The 17,401-nt window shown below is 38.0% G+C and overlaps 1 protein-coding gene across 3 annotated transcripts in view; it reads left to right on the top strand.

Annotated features, from left to right (window-relative positions):
- Window positions 1-12,570, top strand: part of PIK3C2G (phosphatidylinositol-4-phosphate 3-kinase catalytic subunit type 2 gamma) — a 453,317-nt gene extending 440,747 nt beyond the window's left edge. For all 3 annotated transcript variants that reach the window (XM_053556309.1, XM_053556307.1, XM_053556308.1), the window contains 2 exons: window positions 1,791-1,916; window positions 12,058-12,570. In XM_053556309.1, the coding sequence (XP_053412284.1) occupies window positions 1,791-1,916; window positions 12,058-12,210 (279 nt within the window). In that variant the 3' untranslated portion in view covers window positions 12,211-12,570. The remainder of the gene's footprint in view (window positions 1-1,790; window positions 1,917-12,057) is intronic.
- The last annotated feature ends 4,831 nt before the right edge of the window (window positions 12,571-17,401 follow it).

Below are 17,401 nucleotides of genomic sequence, written 5' to 3'. Positions count from 1 at the left end.
ACAGGAGATAAGGATCTCTGTCAGGGTACACATGGAAGTTTTAGGTCACTTATGTGGTGCTTGAGCCGTATTACACCTTCCTAGACACACCCAGCCAGACATCTGTTCATAATGTTCAACCAGACGTCTTGTCACTCCATGACCTAGTTAAGTTGGGCCACAAATTAACCATCACACTTACCTAAAGCTGCATAGCTCGATAGTTTGAGGGTCCCAGATTGCAAGCAGAAAGTCCATTTCCAGAAACATGATTTAACTGCAAAATTAGATTTATACAGTGATTACAGGTATGATTATATAGATATCCTCAAGACCCACAGCAGACAAGACAGAAAATTGCACAGAGCAAAAACACTTTTACCACCCTATTCTTCTCACAAAAACAAAACAAAACAAAGCCTCTACTCTCTCAAATACTAATAGCGGTCTACTTCTGTGTCATTGAAAACTCCATAATGTCATTGATAATTTCAGAACTCCCACTCCTAGGGGAGGATATCAGATAGGACTATTAGCTGTCCTGGAGCTCCATCAAAAGCAGCAGTTTTCGTTCTTAGCATCTCGACGTGTGAGTGTGTCCAGATGAATTTGTCAGCAGTAATAATAACGAAGAGCCAAAATTCTCTAATGATCTAATTCTTACCATGGAAATTATAAGTGAAGAAAAGTTAGTCTTATAACAATATGTAGATAAATAATTGAAGGCAATAGGGCTGGAATGGCACAGAATCTCACATGTGAATAGCACCATGTTTAAAAGCATTAAAATATATTTGCTGAAAATTACTGACTTGATAGTTAGCATGTAGTAGACTAAACAAGCACATAATTCCTCATTTGACATTTAAATCAACTTTTTAAAATATACATTTTACAAACATTTCTCATTTTATATAACCAGACATTGGAGTTTTAGTACCACTTACTCTTTATTTTGGTCAAGATCCCAAAGAGAGAATCCATTTCTTTCAAGCAGGAAGGCTTCCAATTTTTGAAACAGAGGAGTCATTCATCAAATGATATATTAAAAAATTAAAATATCCATAATAGATTTAAAGGAACGAAGAAAAAGAAGGAGAAAATCTCTGAAGCCAGAATGGAGGAGCTTGAGAGGGAAGAATTTAAGGGAAGGTGGGGGTGGTGGGAGTTTCTGGATACCCACCTGTTTGACCACTATTCGGGCAGCTCCGTAGCCAACTTTTGGAGCTCTATAAAACACAAGTTTAAAAAGATTAATCAATATAATGGAGAGTAATTTTGATAATAAAATTGTTATAATTATTTTAAAATCTTGTAACTATTAAAGTCACAGGTCTAATCAATATTTTAATTAAATTTTGCTTGAAAAACTGCATTGATAAAATATACATACCATTAAATATTACATCTCATCTTATGTGTTAAGCTTGAATTTTTTGATTTTCAAGTGGTGTACAGCGTCCTGAGGCATTGAATTCCTCTCTCTGCTTGCAGTTAATATTAATCTCTAGACCATGCAAATTTAGCTTTTACTGTAAAAAAAAATTAAAGTAAATGATATGTAATGGACTTTTAAATAGAGTTCCCTGACACAACACTTAATTCAAGATGGACAGTTTTACTCTTCTAAACTGTAGTTTGGGATTATTTTTGGGCAATGGTGTATTTCTTCTGATTTTCTCTTATATTCTGGGGAACAGAGTGACTGTAATAAATCCTGATCCTGCCTTTGGTCTGGATATTTAGTAGTTATGTATTTGTTTTCTTTGATGGCAACACTCATTAATATTTATAACCGTTTTCCTTTGCAGCATCTCCCAGATGGCTCTGCGCCCAGTGCACATGTTGAATTTTATCTTTTACCATATCCCAGTGAAGTTTGTAGGAGGAAAACAAAATCTGTTCCAAAATGTACAGACCCCACTTACAATGAAATTGTAAGTATGATTCATCTCTTGTTCAGGCATTTTGTATTTTTCTTACCATTTTTCAGCTTAATAACCAAATATGGAGAATTTGCAATAATTGGCAGCTTTATTCCATAAAGGAAGGATATTTCCCAAAATAGTCACGGTATGCTGATCACCGTCCTGGATGCTATGGGCACTGGAAAATACAGATACTGCTTTCAAAGCTCTTACGAACCAATTTTCAAATTGTGGCTAACCTCCAGCAAGAGCACAAGACTTGTTTTGCATAGTAACACTAGCCCTGACTTCATCTTATTTTCTCTAACCTTCATCTCCTCTACCTGATTTCCATTGCATAATTTTTATCATAAGCTACTTTGTGTATAACAGTAAGTCTCAGAAAATCCCTTTTGAAAAACAGAAAAAGTCAAGACAAAATACAAATTGAAGTTTTTGTATATCATAAATAGCTCTCAAATTCATCTTTAATGTCCAATTTGAACATCCAGTTCCCTAACATCTTTATACTGCAACCCCCTGCGTTTCTTCTCTTGACTCCATCTTTTCCCATCTGTACCTTGCTCAGCTGACTATTTCCTCTCCTTTTCTTAAGGTTGTCTCATGTACTGCATCTTCTACTCAGACAGGATCTTTCCAACCTAACAGGAAATTCCTCAACTCAGCTTTTCTCTCTTTGTCACCTTCAAACTTGTACAAAATTAACTCACATAACCTGCTCTCACTTCTTCTCTCCCTTTCTGCCCTTTAATCCTTTGCAATGTGGATTCCGAACTTTATAGATAGTGCTTTATTCAAGCGACATCAACAGACTCCTAACTGCTCCATCCAAAGCGCCTCACCCTCTCCTCTCCTCACCAGTTACACACCTCCCGCTACTGACTGCACCCTCTTGTGAATCCTCCTTTTTGCCTCTAGAGTTGTTCTTTTCTTAATTCTTTTCCATTTTATTCTTAACCAACACATTTTCTTTCATTGCCATTGTTCCTCTTAAAATATTATTGTTTGCTGAAGTCCCACCATCTACCTTCATCTCCACTTCAGATACACATTCTCAAAATTATCTCATGTACCCTATATTTCCATATACCTCCTATATACATGTAGGTTGCAACCGAATGCATTCCACAAGCCTGGCCTTCTCTCTCAAGCTTTTGATCTGCACTCCCACCTGGATGACTGTCTCCAAGGCACATTTAAACCAGGCTCTCCTCTACTGTTTGCCATCTCAGGAGACTCGGTCTAATGACACCTCCCTCTTCCTCACTCACGTTTCCAACCCATCACCAAGTTTGGACAGTCCTGCATGTGCAGCCTCTTAAAGCTTCCATCTCCTTTCTGTTCCATTGCTGCTTTTCTGTTTGAGATCCTTGTCACCTAGGCCATAACAGTAGCTGGAAGTTTACCCCATGTCTTGTGTTTTTTTATTAAATCTTTCACATTTCTGCCTAAGGCGTTTTTCAAAAACGGCTCATATTTATTATTCTTCTGCCGAAATGTTTTGTCAATGATTTCTTACTGCCTAATATATAAAGTTCAACAACTTAAACATGGCATTCATAGCACCTAAAACTTGACTCAGTAATTTCCCTGAGTTGTCTCTTGGAGAAATAGTATCCTCATACTCTTTATTCTTATTTTATTTTGAGATAATTAAAGAGTCACACACAATTGTAATAAATAACACAGAGAGAATTCAAATATCCTCCAACCTCTTTCCTCTAATGGTAACATCTAGCATAACTACAATATCACAACCAGGAAAGTGACGTTGATACAACCCACTTACCTCATTTAGACTTCGCCAGTTTAATATGCACACTGTGTGTTTGTGTGTGTGTTGGCTCTGTGCATTTTTATCACATGTGCAAGGTCTGACAATTAAGTTCACAAATTTGCCACTATGTGCTTACATGGGCAGCACAGCTTAAATAGCTCAGTAAGGTTTCATAACCTCAGTCTATCACTGTCTCACAGCTGTGTTCATATCAACTTGTGACAGTGTCTTGCTGAGAGGCAATCATTGTTGTCAGGTGTTTCTGTGTGCGATTGTGAGAATGTCAGAGCTTGAATTAGAGCAATGAACAAACACTAAATTTCTTGTTAAATTTGAAAAGAGTGGATGTGAAATCAGGGACATGTTAGCCCAAGTTTATGAGAATAATGCCATTAAGAAAATGGCAGTGTACAAATGGATGAAATGTATTTTTCTGAGGGGAGGGAAAGCGTCACTGATAGAGAGAGGTCAAGGCAGCCAGTAACGAGCAGAACGGATGAAAACATTGCAAAAATCAGCCGAATCCTGAGTAACAATTGTCAGCTGACTGAGAGAAGTATAACAGACCAAGTAAACATCAATAGAGAAACAGTCTGGAAAATCTTAACTAAAAACCTTGGAATAAGAAAGATGTGTCTAAAAATGGGCCTGAAGGACCTCACCTCTGAACAAAAGCAAAGGAGAGTTGAAGTTTGTCAAGACATTCTGGGGAGGCAAGATGATGTTCTGGGCTCTGTTATCACTGCTGATGAAACATGGGGGTGTCAATACAACCCTGAAGCACAGTGTCAAAGTGCACAATGGAAGTTGGACAATTCATGAACAAAAAAGTCCCATCAGTCCAAATCAAGAGTCAAATGATGCTGCTAACATTTTCTGATATCAAAGGGATTGTTCATTCTGAATTTGTACCAATTAGACAAAAATTTAACTAAGATTACTATTTGGAAGTGCTGAAAAGGCTGCGTGAGTGAAAGCATTAGACAAAAACAACTTGAACTTTTCACCAAAAACTCATCGCTCTTGCATCATGACAATGCACCAGCTTACATGGCACTGTCCATGAAGGAGTTTTTAGCCAGCAAACAAATAACTGGATTAGAACATCCCCCTTATTTACCTGATCTGGCCCCCCAGTTACTTTTTATCTTTACCAGAAGACAAAGAAAATATTGAAAGGAAGATATTTTGAGGGCATTCAGGATATCAAGGGTAATATGAGGACAGTTCGGGTGGTCATTCCAGAAAAAGAGCTCCAAAATTGCTTTGAAGGGCAGACTAGGCACTAGCATTGGTCCATAGCTTCCCAAGGGGAGTATTTCAAAGGTGAACATAGTGAATGGGGTCATACCTATTCAGGAATAGGGTATGCAGCACTTTTTCTAGGATGCATTCACAAACTTAATTGTCAGACCTCACATAGACATGTGTCACTGCCACCACAGTCAAGATACAGAACAGCACCATCACAAGGATTACTGGGGCTCCCCTGACAGCCACAGACACCTCTCCCCTCTCTAACCCCTGGTAAACACTAATATGTTCTCCATTCCTATAATTTTGTCAATTCAAATTATACTATTAAATGGAATCATGCAGTTTGTAACCTTTTTAGATTGGCTTCTTTTCACTCACTATGATTCATTAGAATTGTAGCTGTATGTAATAATTGTTCCTTTTCATTGCTGAGTACCATTCCATTGTATGGAGGCACCACAGTTTATCTAACTGTTCATCTGTTAAAATAAGACACCTGGGCTCAGTGATTGTAGCTCAGCAGCCAGGGTGCCAATACATACACCAGAGCTGGTGTGTTCAAACCCAGCCGGGGCCTGCCAAACAATGACAACTACAACCAAAAAATAGCCGGGCATTGTGGCAGGTGCCTGTAGTCCCAGCTACTTGGGAGGCTGAAGCAAGAGAATCGCTTAAGCCCAAGAGTTTGAGGTTGCTGCAAGCTGTGATGCCACAGCACTCTACCAAGGGTGACATAGTGAGACTGTGTCTCAAAAAAAAAAAAAAAGACATCTGACTTGTTTTCAACTTTGGGATATAGGGAATAAAAGCTACTATAAACATCGATGTTAGGTTTTTGTGTGAGTATAAATTGTAACTCCTTTAGAACAAATTTCTTAGAGTATTATTTCTAGAGTATAAGCTAGATACATATTTAGTTTTACAGAAAACTATGAAACTCTTTTTCAGAAAAGCTATGCCATCTCACACCTCGGCAGCAATGCACGCATGGTCCTGCTTCTCTACAGTCTGTCCAGCATTTGATATTATCATTATTTTTCATTTTACTTCTTTTGATAGGTATAAAGTGGTCTCTTACTGTGGTTTTAATCTGCATCTACCGAATGACTAATGATGTTGAACTGCTTTTCATAAGCTTAATTACCATCTATACGTCCTTTTCTGTGAAATGTGTCTTCATGTCTTTGACCATTTTCTTATTGAATAGTTTTCATTTTCACGGTTGAGTTGAGAATTCTTTATATATTCTGGATACTAGTTCTTGTCAGTTATGAGGTTTGCAAAACCATTTGCCATTCAATAGCTTATCCTTTTATCCTCTTTGCATGCTTTTTAAAAAGTAAAAATTTTTAGTTTTGATGAGGCCAGCTTATAATTTTGCTTTTTATTGATGGCATTTGGTGTCAAATCTAAGAACCCTTCACCGAACACTAAGTTCCCAAAATTTTCTCCTATATACTTTTTATAAGTTTTATAATTTTACATGTATGTTTAAGTACATTATCAATGTTGACGTAATTTTTAATAAAGTATAAGGTTTACATAAGTTTTTTTTTTTTATTATTGTTTGGGATTCATTAAGGATAGAAAGAATGAGGTTAGACTGATTGCATTTCTTAGGTAAAGTCCCTCTTACAACTCTGAGGTGTGCCCTACACCGTGACCCCCAAACCCTCCATCCTCTCCTCTCCCCACTTTCTCATTCCCCTGCCCATCACCTTGCAGTAGACCATCTACTGCCTTCATCTTAGAATTAAGTACTTTGGATTCTTGCTTCTCCATTCTTGCATCAGTATTTTTTTTTAATCCCCCTGTGGATACTAATTACTCAAGCACCATTTGTAGAAAAGGCAATTCTTTCTCCATCAAATTTTTTCTGCACCTTTGTCAAAATCAGTCAAGAATATGAGTTTGTGTGTTCATATTTTTATTGGCATTCCGTATCCTTTGGTCCCGTCAGACAGTTTATCATTTCCTAAATGCGCCTTGTGACTTTTGCAACGGAACTCATGCTGCCATTTACCCTCACTGCCCTTCTCTGCCTTCTTTGAGGCTGACCTCAAACGTGAGTTTAATACTCTCACCTCCTGGACTCATACAGCACAGTGAGAATCATTTGTTAAGTTCTACACGTATTTTTTCTAATGTATCATAAACATCTTGAGCATGGGGAAAATGTATTACCTTTTCACAGTACTTTTAATACTTAGTTACTCCTAAGAAGATGTGGTTTTAAATACTTGAGGTAGTTTTATAAGTTTTATTAGAACTTTGTGTTCAAATAAAATGTTATACGCACATACACAGATTCTCTAAATTGGTAAAGAAAGAGATTGGTCATGATGTCAACACCTAGAGATACACATCTCTAATAATATATCACTTGTTTCTTTTCATACTTTCTGAGTATAAGACCTTCTACCTCACTATCAAGTAAGTCCCCAGACTCCATGGCTGTACATCAGCATTTGCAATCCAAGGAGACCCATAATAAGGAAAAGCCAGTAACAATTCAGGATAATTTAGATAAACTTGCATTTTATTTATCTCAAGCCTTTGGTACTATAAAAACAGTCTGAGATACACATGTATCCATGCGGATTATAAGGCACAGTGTGCACATAAGTTTTCTGATGGCTTGCAATAATTCTAGATCCACCCACATTTACCGCCCACTGATTAGAAATCACTATGATACTTTCTCAATCCATCTATATTTGCAGCATCAACACACACTGTTTATACCTCAGATGCATGTTAAATTGCTTCAGAAACAATGGTCCATGCACAGCCAGTTCCAATCTGAACATAATCCACAGCAGCAGAAATCTGATATATGCACAAATGACTATTTCCATAGCTGTCATCAGAACAATAAGTGGTCATTATCTAAACAAGTTTGGCAAGGAAGCTTGTTGAATTTAGAGAGTCATAAGGGGAGGGGGGAAGGCCGCAATATTTAAATTTTTCTCCCATTATGCTCTGTGTTTGTGTCCAACACAATGAAAATATTTATAAGAAATACAGAAAAAAAAACTATGCTAATTTTAATTCTGATTTTACTTCCTTTTGCCCTCAATTGTGACATAGACCCCCATGTCTGTGCCAGTGCCCTCAATGACGTCTGTATATCCTCAGGGACACTTACGAGATGTCTCTACTCATAAGCCCAGTGCTTCCAGGAGAGCCCAGTGAGTTCTCACCTGGGATCTACCTCGCTTTAAACTTCTCCCCCATTTCCACCTCTTCACCGAGGAGCCTTGCATCAGCCACTCCCCACAGCTGAGATCCCTTGAACCACCAAAGCTGAGCCATATTCTGTGAAGTGGGAGAGAATGACCTCGCCCCCTCTTTATATAAATCCCCTAGAGGATACAAAAGAGATATTACATTGCGTACCAATGTCTTACAAAGCTTTTCATGAAAATACTCCTTTGTATTTTTATTCCTAGCCCTCTCTCTAATACCCAGACATGAGAGAGGCTGGGTCAGGGACACAGCCAAGCAACAGAGGCTCCGCCTTTCAAACATAAGGCTTTGATACAGGGCCAAGCTTGTCTGTTTGATACTTCCCAGAGTGAGTCCCAGTAGGCTTTGTCAGCACACTCCCTGAAAACCCCTGTCATGTATAAATCCGGGGAGAGGCATGACTGGGCTCAAGGCGGGGCTGGAATGCAGGGAGCTGCCACACAGCTTCAGGAAGCAGAGCCGGGATCCTGGTTCCCGGCTCCAAACGTTTCCACGCTCTTCTATTCAGCATCTTGTTAAAACCCACCATTTTTAAAAATGATTCTTTAGAAATACAAAATTTCTATGGAATTCTATAAAAGAATTACATTGTTATAGTCAGTGCATGTTATACATTGTATTTGTTTCTTAGATATTATCCTGTTAAAAAGGATAAAAGGAAAATTAGAAGTACAGAACGGAAACGTTCCACGTGTTTTACAAGACTGAACATCTCCTGCAGAATAGGCAGTGATTTTCTAGCACAGTACCAGGCACACGGCACACTCACAAGCAATAGCGATTGTTATCTGGACCATCATCTCCCTTGATACTTGCAACATGATGAAAATTGTATTTGTAAATGAAGACATCCAGCAGGCTCGGGAGTCACATGACTAGATTTCAAGCCCAGAAATGCCTGCTTCTCACTTTGAACTCTCTCTTTCATTGTTCTGTCTCCTAATCCTCTTCCCACCCACACTAGGGACGCTTCAGTTTCCATATTATTGTTCTCCCATTGCAGTCATAAAATAGAATTTAGAATTATTTACTAGACCCTTTTGTCAAATAATGTGCAGAGAATGCTAGTCTATCAGTTAGTAGATATAAATTACCTTAAATGTTTTCCACTGGATGTAATAATTCCAAACCCCCAAATTCAGAATTTGTCAGAAGGTAGCGAAGATTCAGCTCATGCCTGTAGGTAAAAAATTATTGTAGAAAGTGAAATTAAAAGAGCTATTCATTTTTGGTTCCGTTTATGTGAAGCCAGAATATATATTAAGTCATTTGGTAAAAATTCTCAAAGAATTTTATCATCTGTGCACTTCACTAGCATTACCTACTGATTATTCATTGCACAGTTAAAAAAAAAATGTTTTTTTAAAAAACACTTGTGGATTCAGTAAAGCAATTAAAATAGATATATGTCATCTACGATGTGCAATGACTATGTGTTTATAAAACTTGTCACTTTTAAGAAAATAACTTTTCCATAATGAAGGAAAGGAGGGAAAAATCTACTAAGAAATATAAACTTTGGAAGTTCAAAAGTTTGTATTTTTACCAGGAAAGCAATTAATTCCTAAAGTCATTTCTTCAGACTGACAGCTTCCAGAATACCTGGGAGGCTCCATTCTGTCTGGAAGGGTTTTCTCCAGTCAACTGACACAAAATATCAAGAAACAACTGTTCCTTTTTGTGTGTTTGGTGGCCCTTCCACAGCTACAATTTAGTAGTGTGTGGTATGTGCCAGGCTTTGTAGTAGGGCTTATATTCATTATCTCATTTATTCTTCTTAACAATGCTAAAAGGTAAGGATTATTATCACCATTATGCAAATGATAAAACATACAGTTGACAACAGATTCATGCAAATGTAAATTATTTATGTTTTTATAAATTTAAAATTTAGAGCTTATTTGTACAGTTCACAGAGTCCTTAAACCAGAATCTTCCAAAGGCCTAATGCTTAGAGCTATTCCATCTTTCTATTTCATATGCAGTACCACTTTGAAGACCCCTTTATCTGTTTTCTCCGTAAAGTTAAGAGTGGAGTTCATTCATCTGCTGAAAGTGTAGGAAGAAAAGTGAAGGTCAGTTTAGAGAGTTCAAAATAGCCATTCAGAGAAAAATAAGGGCAGGGAGGGGATTGTTCTGAAGTCCTGGAAAGATTTCCAGACAACACTGGGCGTCCAGATGTAAAGAATGTGAATTACAGTGGTCAGATTTGGGGATATGTTTTTTAAGGCAGCCCTTAAAATCTTTTATCATCCCAGGAGAGCTCAATGGATGAAACGCAATAATGTGAATGAGTAATACTAGAGAACTTAAAGATCGTCTTCATGTGGAATGAAAGTAAGACTCTGGAAAACGAGGTAGCCAGGAGAAGGCACATGGAGCAGGGAAGACTGGATTAACAGATCAGGTCTCTTGATTGAATTGTTATTTACTTACCATGTGGGTCATTTTTCACAGCGGCTAACAGATTGATCTTGAACTGAATTTCCTTGATAACAAGTAACTTAATGGTAGTCCTATGCTGTGTGAAGGACCAGAAACCATATCCATATACAATGAGGAGACCACACAGGGCTTCCTTCTCTCTCAAGTTGTCTCTTCTGCTTTTTTTTTTTTTTTTTTGCACATATTAAGAAAGTTTCTATCTTCTATCTTTTCTATCTTCTAACTTGGCTGTAAAAAGCAAGCAACTTTGTAAGCATATGAAATTCCTTTTCTAAATGTAGACTAAGACATTTCCCTGGTAACCATGTCAGATTTCCACTCAGTTCTTCCTTCCGTCCATGGTGGATAGCTAATTTCTGGGTAGTAGTACACCTTTAAGTTTCTTTACCACTGTGGGTACCTGATGGTAATGTCTGTACTTCATATCCTGGACATGATAAAACACAGTGGAACAGAACCCTTTTCAAAAAAACAGTCACAAGAAAAACAAGACAGAAAACTGAATATACAGCATAATTACAAGTTAGATTCTCAAAAAGTGATTATTTATAGAAAACAAAAAGAACATCAAAATGTTAACTGTCATCATCTCCCAGCAGTGAAAATTCAGAGTTTTTTCTTTCTTTACTTTTTTGGTTTCATACATATTTTACTTAATTAACATGTATTTTCATGATTAAAAATGAAGCAATTTTAAATAAAAGTATGCATAGATTGACTTCTTAACACATACAATAAGGAAATATTGTTGTACTACATTTAGAGAGCACCAGGAAATAATAGAAATTGGTCTGTCTTTTCTCATTAGCCTTCAACATAGAAAAATGATGTGCTTTTATTTTTATGAATAGATAATAGTTGTACATATTTATGGGGTACATGTGATATTTTGATACAGGCTTACAACGTGTAATGATCAAATTAGGGCAATTGAAGCATTCGTCATCTCAACCATTTATCATTTCTTTGTGTTAGGAGCACTCCAATTCCACTCTCTTAAGTTATTTTGAAATATACAGTAAATTATTGTTAACTACAGAAGAAATAAGATCCAAGAAAAATGATGTTCTCGTAGCAATTCTGCACAAAGAATTCAAGGACAGTTAAAGGGTTGAAGGGTATCTGAATTTCTACCTAGAGAAAGTAATTTACAGTCTCACTAAACTCGGAGTGGGGAGTTCTTAGTGGAATCGGTAAATTCTAAGGTTCATAAAGAAATAGTCTGTCGCTAAACTCCATTATGTTAGTGAAACCTTGAGCTTTTCAGAATTAAAGTAAGAAATGAAAGATTCTAACATTAACCTATCCATGCCAGGGTACAAGATATTAGCAGCTAAATTTCGTTTATTAAAAGCAATATTCGAAAGAAAGATGCACTTAAGCATGCCTGAATTATGTTTTCATTATTCTCTCCCTTTTTAGGTAGTATATGATGAAGTCACAGAGCTCCAAGGACATGTCTTAATGCTTGTTGTGAAGAGCAAAACTGTATTTGTGGGAGCAATTAACATCCAACTCTGTGGTGTCGTACTCAATGAAGAAAAATGGTATCCACTAGGAAACAGTATAATTTGACCACTGCTATGAACACATGCATTATTCATTAGCTAGCATTTTTTTTTTTCATTTCTAGGCCTCTTTATCACATAAGCAAGGCATCTTTGTAGTCAAAGATAGCATAGGGTATTCTGGACAGAAGAAAAAAATGAGAATGAATGAAAAATCAGTCTTTTTTTGTTGTTGCTTGTTTTCTAACTATTCTTGCATTGTTTTCTTAGAATATTATCTCTTTAGTGAAATGCCAATGTGTAAAATTCAATATGCAAAGGAATAAAAGAACATTTAATTTTAAGACATTTTAAATCAAACATAATAATGTTCACATTTTTGTGCATGTGCTTACACTTAAAAGCAATATTTGTAATAAATTTTATTAAAAATAAGTAGATAAATAAATCTCATCCATTAATTCAAAACCTGTTTATCTGTAACAGATTTTTAAAATATAAATCATATAGACCTACTTACCCACTCATAATCTTATTTATTGAACGCATTGGTTAACTCCAGAAAAATGCTGTATTATTTTCTTTCAGAAAGACAAAACATAAATGCCTGAAATTCTTAAATCCAGTTGTTAGAGGAAACTTGTTTGTAGCCTCCACCCTCTTCAACACCTGTCTGTCCACTGTCACTGAATTTCTCCCACCCAAGGGCATGAGTTAAGCCTTATCATCACAGAACTCCAAGATATCAAAACTGCCCCTTCTGATCAAAACACCTTATCTTTGCACATTAAGAATTTTCCTTATTTCTGAATCTAGCTTCATAGTCACCACGAGCTCAGTAAACAATCCTGCACACTTCCATCTGCAGGGGTGGGACAACTCAAGGCACTAGCCCACATTCTTTAAGAGAATCAACTCGGAGAATTTTTAAACCATTGCTTGTGCTACACTTTCCTAAATGTGGATAAAGATGTGAAAGCTATTCTGTTTGGTCATCTACACAACCCAGTGATTTTCAACTGGTGTGCCTTGGCACACTGGTGTGCCCTGAGAGGAGCTTAGGTGTGCCATGAAAATTTTTAAAGATTAATTAATTGTTTTTTGAAAAAAATTCAAAGCACAGTAAGTATATTCATTTTTTTCCACTTTTCTTTTATCAATGTAATTTAAGTGTGCTACAGAGGATTAACCATGGGTTCAAGTGTGCCGTGAAATAAAAAAGGTTGAAAACACTGACATAACAGTATAAACATGTGAAAGTCCGTATGTACATTTATTTATTCATTGAGAAATATTTGAGCCCATCGGCTCTGACCTATGCAAGAACATCACCACTGGAATTCTCTTCTCCTCAAAAGCACATTTCTCTGCTCTCCACTGGATAGTTCTCCTCAGCACACAAGCAATGTTATTTCTCGATTTTCCTGCCAAATGCTGATCCATCCCCCTCTTCTTCCTTGCAGCAAATCTCTTCACAGTGGTGTCTCTGCTGTCTCTAGTTTCTCTGCTCCAATTTTCTCACAAAAAAATTGAAACAAACAGATGTTTGCCCCCACCAATATTGAAACCACAAAGTGCAAAGGTCCTTCTTCACTCCTAGTCTGATCATACCTGTCGGCAGCATTTGACACAATCAGTGACCCTGTCTTCCTCTATGCACTTTCTTCACTCAGGTTCCAGTGCAGCTCTCCACTCGCTCCTGTGCTGTCCTTTGGTGACATTGGTCTCTCCTCAAAATTGTGTGCAGCCCATCCTTTTTTCCACCACCTCCAGTGTGGGTGTCCCAGGGCTCACTCCTCGGTCCTCTCCTCCATTGAGTTTCACTCCCTTAATAATCTTATCTATTCTCACAGCTTTAAATATCTCTATACTGATGAGTCCCAGTTGTTTTCACTTCAGCTCAGAAGTCTTCCCAAATCCCAGAACCAAGTAGCCAATTGTCAACTCAAAATGCCTCTTGGATATCTAATAACTATCTCAAACTCAGTTATCTCCAAATCTTTTCTCCAACCTGTTTTGTCCACAGCTTTTCCCCTCTTAGTTGTTGGCAAACCCACAAACCCATCCTTCTGTTAAGAGGAAAAAAAAATGAAGTCAAACTTAATTTCTCTTTCAATCTCTTTCTGTTTATACATACATATGTATGTATGTACAGTCTTTCAGAGAATCAGAAGATTTTTAAAGCCCTGCTATTCAAATTACTGAAAACAATTTTAGATCGTTGCTTATTCAATATCTTCCTGTGTATGAATTACAAAGAAATTTAAGCTGTTTTGTAAGATCATCTATACAATCTTATAAACTCTAAAAGTATCCACATTTATTCATTTTAAAATATTTGAGGGCCTTGGTAGGTGCTTCTTTGAAATACATGATCATATATTTGTATGTGTATGTATAGACACACAGAGGGTGCCAAAAATGTATAAAAATTATAATAATATATACCAATAACAAAAGGTGATAACTATATTAAAATTGTAATACTAACTATATACCAATAATAAAAGGTGAATATAAGTCACATTGAGCACCTCCTATAATTGCAGAAGTCAAATGTGACTTGAGTAGTACAAATTTAATGCAGTTTCTTCCTTTCTTAAAATGTGAACACATTCTTGGCGCGCGCGCGCACACACACACACACACACACACACACACACACACACACAGTCCAATGTATCAGGAAGTTCTATTGGCCCTACCTTCAAATATCTCCCAAATCCAACCACTTACGACTCTCTACCGGCTCCCCTGCTGCCTCTCTGGTCTAAGTTTCCGCTCTCGCCCTTGTCCTGGATCACATAATTGCCTTCCAAACAGGCCCCTTGTTTCTATGCTTACTCTGCTCCCTTACAGTCTGTTCTCAACACAGCAACTGGAATGATTATGTCATTTTTCTGTTCAAACCTCTGCAGGGGCTTCTAATCTCAGAGTAAAAGCCCAAGCCTCTAAAATAACCTAAAAGGCCCTCTATGATCTGATCTCCTATCACTGTCTCTCTGATTTTGACTCTTATAACCCTCAGGCCCTGCTGGCCTCCTTCCTGGCTCCTGAGCAGCGCAGCAGGCACCCTTCATCCCTGGGGTCTTTCCTCCGCTGCCTCCTTCTTCTCAAAATGTGCTTCTGTCCCATACAATCCCTTGCCTCACTCCCTCATCTATCTCCGGTCCTATCAGATGTTTCCGTCTCTGGAAGCCTACTCTGCCCACACAATGGAAACCTCAAGCTGCCCTGTCCCCAGGGACACATCACGTCCTTTCTACCCTGCCCTACTTGTTTTATTACCCACTTATCAGTTTTGAACATTCTCTACAGTATGGCAGGGCATCGTGGCTCATGCCTGTAATCCCACATTTTGGGAAGCCAAGGCCGAAGAACCACTTGAGATACGTTTGAGACATTCTGTACAATTTACTTATTTATTCTACTTATTATTTTTGCTTTATCTCTTTCTGTTAGATAGTAAGACTTAAGATGGTAACAAAGTTTTGTTCACTGACAGTATTGCCTTAGATTCAAGCAAGAGGAGTCCTTGCCCTACGGCTCTCACCATAGAGCATCCTGCCTCTGCTGGTTGTGATTCTGAACCACACCCAAAGCCCTCCTTCTACCCACAGTCTAGTTGCCAAAAGACCCCCGAAGTCCCTGATTAACCAGCCTTCACAGACCTTCTCTCTGAGTCTATTCATATGAAATCATCCATCCAGAAGCCTATGGATGTAGTTCAAATGTGTACAGACAGGTGCAGGAGGGAGCCAGGAGAGAGAAGAAAAGCAGGGCATTGCAGGACAGGGACCAGCGCTGTCATTACACCATAATCCAGAATGAATGTCCAAGGATTCCAAGAACTCTACATTAAAACCCTCCTTCCAGGTTTTTATAAAGGTATATTTATCATAAGAGAAGAATAAAATATGTTATTTGTTAGCTTTATTTATAACTTTTTTTTTGAGCAAAGTCTCACTTTGTCACCCTCAGTAGAGTGTTGTGGTGTCATAGCTCACAGCAACCACAAACTGTTGGGCTCAAGCTATCCTCTCAACTCAGCCTCCCAAATATCTGAAACTACAGGCTCCCACCACAGCAGCTGGCTACTTTTAGAGACGAGATTTGCTCTAGCTCAGGCTGGTCTTGAACTTCTGAGCTCAAGCAATCTACCTGCTTTGGCCTCCCAGAGTGTTAGGGTTACAGGCCTGAGGAACTTAGGCAGATGATATGTGGGTGTTATGAATTAAATCATGTTCCCCTAAAAATTCATATGTTGGAGTCCTCAACTCAAGCACTTCAGAATATAACCTTATTTGGGAATAAGGTCACTGAAGATGTCATTGGTTAAGACGAGGTTATATGGAGTCAAATGGGCCTGTCCTCCAATGTGACTGGTGCACTTATAAAACAGGGAAATTCAGGCGCAGATCTGCACCAACGCAGGATGCCCGGTGAACGTGAAGGTGGGGCTGAGGGTGGTGCATCTGCCAGCCAAGCAATACCAATGCCTGCCAGAAAACTACCCAGAAGCATGGACTGGGGTGGAATGGATTCTCCCTCATGGCCTTCAGAAGGAACCAACCCTTCTGTCCCCTTGGTCTGGGACTTACAGCCTCCAACATGGTGGAGGAAAAATTTCTACTGTTTAAGCTACACAGTTCGTGAAGCCTTGTTGTCTTGTTCCAACCCCACATTGTGCCCCAACAACGGGCACATTGTTGTTGCTGTTCCTTTCATTTGTGAATTGATGCTTAAACAAACAATTGAATGATGCACTAGTGACAAGAAAAACAAAATCCCTCATCTTAACTCATGTTCACATGGTGTTTTAAAGTTCCTTTATCCTTTTTAATTCTGTATTTTATTTGGTTCCCCACAAAAAGTTCTAGCAACATAACTTCTGTATTCAAATGAAATCTTAAGCAAATATGTGTGTGTGTATACACACACACACACACACACACACACATATATAAAAGGAGAGAGACTATTTTAGACTAAGTAGGAGCTGGAAATACTGAGCACATTATAACCCCCCTCAATCCTCTATTTTAATTTTCAAAATTCCCAGGAAACATCTACAGAAAGCTAAAAGTATCTCAAAACCCACAAGCTAAAAGAAACTGGGGGTCACAGATAAATCCATGGCTATCGATATTTCACAAAGAAGAGGTTGTGGCAGCAGAGACCCACTCCCAGCAAATATGGTTCCGGTCAGGACTCGATTCCCAAAGGCAACAGATTATTCACTATTCACATATTTTCCA

Source organism: Nycticebus coucang, chromosome 12 (genome assembly GCF_027406575.1).
Source record: "Nycticebus coucang isolate mNycCou1 chromosome 12, mNycCou1.pri, whole genome shotgun sequence".
Taxonomy (NCBI): domain Eukaryota; kingdom Metazoa; phylum Chordata; class Mammalia; order Primates; family Lorisidae; genus Nycticebus; species Nycticebus coucang.
The sequence above is the reverse complement of the archived record's forward strand: the minus strand, read 5'-3'. Positions and strand labels throughout refer to the sequence as shown.